This window comes from Otolemur garnettii, unplaced genomic scaffold, assembly GCF_000181295.1.
Source record: "Otolemur garnettii isolate 467f Iridium unplaced genomic scaffold, OtoGar3 scaffold00187, whole genome shotgun sequence".
In the NCBI taxonomy this organism is placed as follows: domain Eukaryota; kingdom Metazoa; phylum Chordata; class Mammalia; order Primates; family Galagidae; genus Otolemur; species Otolemur garnettii.
This window is the reverse complement of record NW_003852582.1, coordinates 2,173,848-2,180,597: the sequence shown is the minus strand read 5'-3', so window position 1 is coordinate 2,180,597 and position 6,750 is coordinate 2,173,848. Positions and strand designations below refer to the sequence as shown.

Sequence of the window (6,750 nt, the reverse complement as noted above, 5' to 3'; positions counted from 1 at the left end):
CAGGGGACATTTTTTCACTGACAGATCATCTAAACATCAGCTCACAGGGCACTGAAGAGATCTACAGTGTACTCTGTATGGCAATATGTAAAGCACGAAACTTTACAAGAATTGGTGGCTGCTCACAAAAGGAGATGGGAGGGAGAAGACTGTGTAAAAGAGACAGAAAAATTCAAACTACAAGGAGTAAAAATGAAAATTTTAAAAGTTAATGCATATTTGTTTTTATTTATAGATAACCACCACGTGAATTATAAAGAAGACAAAGAATGTTAGCATGGAATTTGGAAAGGCGTTTGCATGCTTTGGCTAAGAATAAACAATGTTCCTACATATTATTGTTAGTGAGAACATTATCAATATAACGGGGACTTGTGATTATTTAAAAATATGCAGAACTTATTTAATTTGTGCTTTAGAAATAACTGTATATAGTGTTACAAGTTGAAAAGATTTCAGAAGAGTAACTAATACCAAATATACACCTGTGTTAGAATTCCGAAAAGGCTGCATTCTGTAAAGTCAATGGCGGTATTAAAAATGACAGAAACCCAAAACAAGATACATGTTATATAAAAAGGGACACTGTGAGATTTCCTTGCAGCATAAAACCCACAGTTCAGTCCATGAAATTTCCTTTTAATTATTTAGGCAGAAGCATGCAAACCGTCTTAGGATCTACTTAAGAGTCTCCCCCCAACCACTAAGGCTACACTCCCCTTTTCAGGAACTATGCAGGTATTCGGGCGGCTGCTTCCTCTTCTGCATCAGCTCGATTTGCATTAATTTCTGCAAGTGTTCGGCCAAATCGTGCCCATTCATCGTTGCGGGGAACAGCGATCTGCTGTTAAAAGAAAGACAATGTTTTATGTATACTGAAATAAAAGATGATCTTACCCTTTATTATTTAGTTTCTTTAAAAATAATTTTTCCATTAAAAAGCAATAATTGACCTGAACGGCCTTCCTGCAATTACAGGGACTATAATAATAATCTACCACATTTCAAAACAAAAGACGATGTTTTGTGAAGTATGTTGTGACAACCTCAGAAATGACTTTGCTATTATCACCATCAGCACAAGAGGGAATAACAATGATGCTTTGTAAATATAACTCCTGTGCACCGTCTCATGGGTTTTGCTATCGGAGAGAAAGTCCTTAAAAATCTTTTTACTTTATTCTTGCACCGTTCCCAGTATGAAATAATTTTTGAAGCACAGTTCTTCAGAGCTGCTTTCTTTTAAGTATTTACGTAGTATTTTTGTTTGGCACGTAAGAGGACCCTTCTTGATATCGTAATTCCTTCATCAGAAGCTATGCTACTTCCTACTTTAGTTGTACTAAAAGCAAAAGGGGAAAAGAAGTGTGTGATGCTTCTAATAGAGGCAGTCCAATAATGAATATTTTTGATAATTGCCATTTAAATATCACAGGAGTCTGACACTGCCATGTTAGGGCATGAACCACTCAGTGTGGCAAACATATATGTAACCTTTATATATAAATTAATTAAAATGAAATACAATTTTAAATTCAGTTGTATTAGCCAAATTTTAAGTATTCACAATAGCCATATGTGGCTAGTAGTTACCATACTAGACAGTGCAGATAATGAACATTCTATATGCGAAGATGATTCAATTGATTCTTCTAAATGATTCAATCTACTTCCCACCAGATCCAACTGCTAGAGTCCATGGGGTATCTGAGAGGATGGGGTATCAAGAGGCACAGCAAAAGAAAAAGTGACTAAGGTACTAGTTAGGGCTAAAAAGGAGGAAATCCATACTGTGTATTGTGTACAGCCAATCAGAGCACCAGAGAGAGAAAGCTGCACCTCATCCTAACGGATTCCGCTGCTTGGCATCAAGTCTCAACACGCAAGGGGCACGGTTCCCACAGTTATCAGATAACTCTGAAAACATGTTACTTTTGACTTCTACTACATGCCCAAACATACTGGCAGATATAGAAAAATAAAATCTTACTTCAGTGTCAATTCTGTAAACCCCCAAAGTCCATCTGTAAGTCCAAACTTTTTCTCCCTGAAGAACTTCTAATTTCTAGCAATGTATGCTTTAAGGAATAAGGTATTTCCCAACGTATTATATTACCCTCAAAATCTGTTGCATGGGGACATATGATATTTAGTTTAGAAAGAAAATTAATTTTCAGAGTTGCTTCTGTGGTAGAAATTTTTACCTTTACAATCATATGGGTTTGTATAATTCATGAACCTTGAAGACTAGGTTTAGCCACAAAGATACCTACACTACAATGCCACTAAATAGATGTGTCAAATTTATAGGCATCGAGTCCCATACCTCTCCAACATCATATATAACAATCTGTCCTTCAGAATCACCCACGGCAATCTCTCTTCCAGAATGAGTCCATCTTACACGATTAAGAGCAGGGTTGCCCTCCACGGAAATGCTGGCAGTTGGAACCTAAAGTCATTTAAATATCGTACACGTTAGAAGTTTCATCAAGATTTCTATAAACATGTAAAATAGTGATTCTTCTTTCCATCTGGCTACATTTTTAAAAATGAAGATGAAAATAGACAAAGAATTTTACCAACTTTCTTCCTGTTTAGCAATATGTTATAAATGACATTCTAGCCAATCTTTGAAAATAGTTTGGGAAAATAAGTCCTCATATAAAAAATTTCACAAGACTAGATACTTCATTTTGAAAGGTCTTTTTAATAAAGGATTCTTCATTGTTGTTTTAACTTCTTTAAGAAGTCAAGCTGTTTGAAAACATATGGCCAAAACCTATTAAAAAAGAAAACATTTCAAAAGCCCACATAAACAGATCATGGTCCAGTTTTAGAGGACAGGAATGAGTTTGGTAGCCTGCATTTTTTCAGCTGAAATCTGTCTTTGATTCACAGCTCCTAGAAGCAGTTCATGCTGAAGGTGCAGTGTGAGTCTTTCCATGCTTTCCCTGCCCCCCTTCCCAGGAACTGGCTAGAAGGAGGCAGGATGAGGGTGCCCACACAATGGCCAACAGGCCCCTGGAATCTACTTGTGCCTCTCTTGCGCTGAGGAAAAAGATTTATTTGCCATACATTGAGCAAATATTCAGTGTCTGATTCACACTAGAAGCATGATAATATTAAGAAAATTTTTGAAATCTAACAAAAATAATCCTTCTAACTGGTATCAGTTCATTCCCAAATGAATAATTTAACCCCCTAGAATGCCAAAATCATTATAAAGGAAAATTATATTTTGATATGTTCTTTTAACTATTATAGGTAAGATTCACATTTAATAGTAATCACAAATCTTTAAGAACAAAATCCAACTAAGGGCTCAGCACCCATAGCACAATGGTTACGGTGCCAGCCATATGCACCAAGGCTGGCCCAGCTTAGGCCAGCTAAACAACGACACCTGCAACAAAAACATAGCTGGGTGTTGTGGTGGGTGCCTGTAGTCCCAGTTACTCGGGAGGTTGAGGCAAGAGAATTGCTTAAGCCCAAGAGTAGGAGGTTGCTGTGAGCTGTGATGCCACAGCACTCTACCGAAGGTGACATAGTGAGACTTTGTCTCCAAAAAAAAAAAAAAAAAAAAACCCCAAAGATTTTTTTTTCTTCTTGGGAAGAAGAAACTTTTGGCGAAGACACTGAGTGACTTTCTTGCCAACAACTGTTACCGACAGAACTGCTAACATTACTTCCACCATCAATAGCAATATAGAATTCAAAGAATATTTTAAGCTTCTCTAAGCTGACAAAAATACATATGACTAAAAATAAATGATAGCGGCGGTTAAATTTAATTGCTAATAAGAGATTTAAGGATAGCAATTAGGAAATTTGATTTTCTCTATATTCATTTTGTAGTGACACTAACATACTGTTTTCAATCATGTGTGGAAAAGGTCATCAAAATATGTTTTTCCTCCACTCAAGTCAGGCTGAGACTGTTTATGGATGATATACAATCCTATCAAAGCTAAGAGATAATTTAGAAATTCAGAACTAAGGTTAACATATTCCAGCAGTCTATGAATGAAAACCATCTTGGTTGCCTTATGAATGAGACTTTGCCAGGACATTAGAGACATGACAGTATTTTTCAGAAATAAAAGGAAATGCCCCAGTGCTCTTGGCAACATTATTTCTCCCTTCGGTTCCGCACAGCATGCTGTTTATTATTTAGGGTACAAAGCTTATTTGGTTTCTTTGTGATGAAGCTACAATCACAGGGACCTTTTACATTCTTTGTGATAAAAGGAATTTCACAAATTATTCAATAAATATCCAATTTTCTATTTTTCAGTGCAATTTTTTGTATTTTCTTGCTCACCTCTGTGTCATTATTGAGATTCCACAAATCCAGTCTCCCCATGCCATCCACACAGGCAAATAGGGCTGGGTGGGTGGGTGACCACATAACATCGTAAACATAGTCTGAATTATCTTCAAATGAATACAAAGGCTTGTTATTCTGAAAGGGAAAAGTTGATTCTTAGCACAGTCAAAATATAGCATACACACAAATCATTGAACTACTTATTACTGAAAAAATTGACATACATTCAACAGGCATAACATTTTATGATATTTAACTCCACTTAGAAAAAGTTCCTACAATTTGTTTCACTACGGAATTACCTGGTGTTACAAACTAAGAATCAACTATTGGGTTACATTTTTTTTTAACTTGTAGATGCCATACTGTTTAAAAAAAGGACCAGAACATGCTTCAAAAACATCTGTCAATGAAAACATTTCGGAAAGATGACAGCACTGGCAGCGTATTTTTGTATCTCCTCTGAAATTCCCTGTAAAACCACTTAAAACAATGAGGATAGCAAGTCCAAAGATTTCACAGACAATGCCTACAACAAAATCAGGAGACAAACCTCCAATATAAGCAGAGGGCAACAAACCTCTGACTCATGGCATCACTATCAGTGTAGGAAGGAGTGGAAGGAAGGCAGGAGTTTCTGACAGCCTGAGAAAAGCAGCAGAGATGACGAGGGAGTGTGGCACAATCGTATTTATAATACAGTTGACACAAGTTTGAACTGTGGGGGTCCACTCAGCGTATTTTCTGCCTCTGCCACCCCCAAGGCAGAAAGATCAACCCCTTCTCTTTCTCCTCTTCCTCAACATGAAGATGACAAGGATGAAGACCTTTATAATAAACTTCCACTTAATGAACTTTCTCAATAAAGTTTTATTTTCTCTACCTTACTTTGTGAATAGAGTATATAATATATATAACATAAAATATGTGTTAATTGACTATCAGTAAGGCTTTTGGTGAACAGTAAGCTATTACTAGTTAAGTTTGAGGGGAGTCAAAAGTTCATATGCAAATTATGAAACGTGTGGAGGGGTCAGTGTTCCTATCCACCATGTTCTTGAAGATCATGTGTAAATGCAAGCAGACTGTGATGCAATATAAGTAAGGTCTCATGGTAAAATACAAGCTATATTAAATATCTGTATCTCCACTTTGCAAAAACCACAGAAGAGACAGCTTTGACCTAGAGCAGCAGTTCTCAAGCTGCAGGTCACGACCCCTTTGTAACAATGAAAACACATCCTGCATATCAGATATTTACATTACGATTCATAACAGCAGCAAAATTACAGTTATGAAGTAAAAACAAAAATAATTTTATGGTTAGGGGTCACGACAACATGATGAACTATATTAAAGGGTTGCGGCATTAGGAAGGTTGAGAACCACTGGCCTAGACTATGAAACTAGAAAAGCTATTCCTGCCCATTCTCTACATACTAAAAGTATAGAAAAACTCATTTCATTAGTAGACAATAAGCAAAAGAAAAAGCTCTGTGTCAAATCCCACACAAAGTGATTGTGGTGTCAAAACAATTAAATGGGGTTGAGGAAGAACAGTCTTTTCAACAAATGGTCCTAGGCCAAGTGGATGTATATGCCCTTGCAAAAGAATAAAGTTAGATCCCTCTTCCTTCACACAAAAATTAACTCAACTGTATCATAGATCTAAATGGAAAACCTAAAACTATAAAGCTTTTAGGAGTAAGCATAAAAGTAAATCTTCACAACCTTGAACTTGAGAAATAAATTTTTAGATATGAAGCCAAAGCCAAGGAACAAAAGAAAAAGTAGATAAACTGGACTTTATCAAAATTAAACACTTTTGAACTTCAAACTATACCATCAAGAAAGTGAAAAGACGACTTACACAAGGGAGAAAATATTTATAAGTCATGTATCTCACAAGTGACTTGTACCCAGAACTCTTACAATAGCCAATTAAGTACAAAAAAAGATGCTCAATACCATTAGTCATGAGAGGAATACAAATCAAAACCATAATCATATACCACTTCACATCATTACGATGGCTAGAATTAAGGAGAGAGGCAACAAACGCTGGTGAGAGTATGAGAACTCAGAACCCTGTCACAATAGTAGTGCCAATGTGGAGAATGGTGCACCCACTTTGAAAAAGTTTGACAGTTGCTCAAAATGCTAATTAGTTACCGTATGACCCAAACAATCTACAACTACACACAATAACATGATGATACACAGAAATACAAAATCCAGACCATGAGACACTGTAGGATTCTGGTTTCTTCTTCAAGAACAAAAGAGCAAGGAAAGAAGAAGTAAAGAAACCTATTTTAAGAGAGGGTCTTAAAAAACATGCCAATCACAAATGTATGGACCACATTTGGATTCTGCTTCAAATAAAAAATAGTAAAAAAAAGCCCCCCCAAATAAAAAAA

General features: G+C 36.2%; 1 protein-coding gene across 2 annotated transcripts in view; it reads right to left on the bottom strand.

Annotated features, from left to right (window-relative positions):
- Positions 1–203: 203 nt before the first annotated feature.
- Positions 204–6,750, bottom strand: part of DYNC1I2 (dynein cytoplasmic 1 intermediate chain 2) — a 54,134-nt gene continuing 47,587 nt past the window's right edge. Inside the window, exons 14-16 of one of the 2 annotated variants that reach the window (XM_003800865.3) lie at positions 4,325–4,465; positions 2,327–2,452; positions 204–844 (exon numbers count right to left, since the gene is read on the bottom strand). In XM_003800865.3, the coding sequence (XP_003800913.1) occupies positions 731–844; positions 2,327–2,452; positions 4,325–4,465 (381 nt within the window). In that variant the 3' untranslated portion in view covers positions 204–730. The remainder of the gene's footprint in view (positions 845–2,326; positions 2,453–4,324; positions 4,466–6,750) is intronic. The other variant, XM_023507549.1, reaches the window with a different exon arrangement.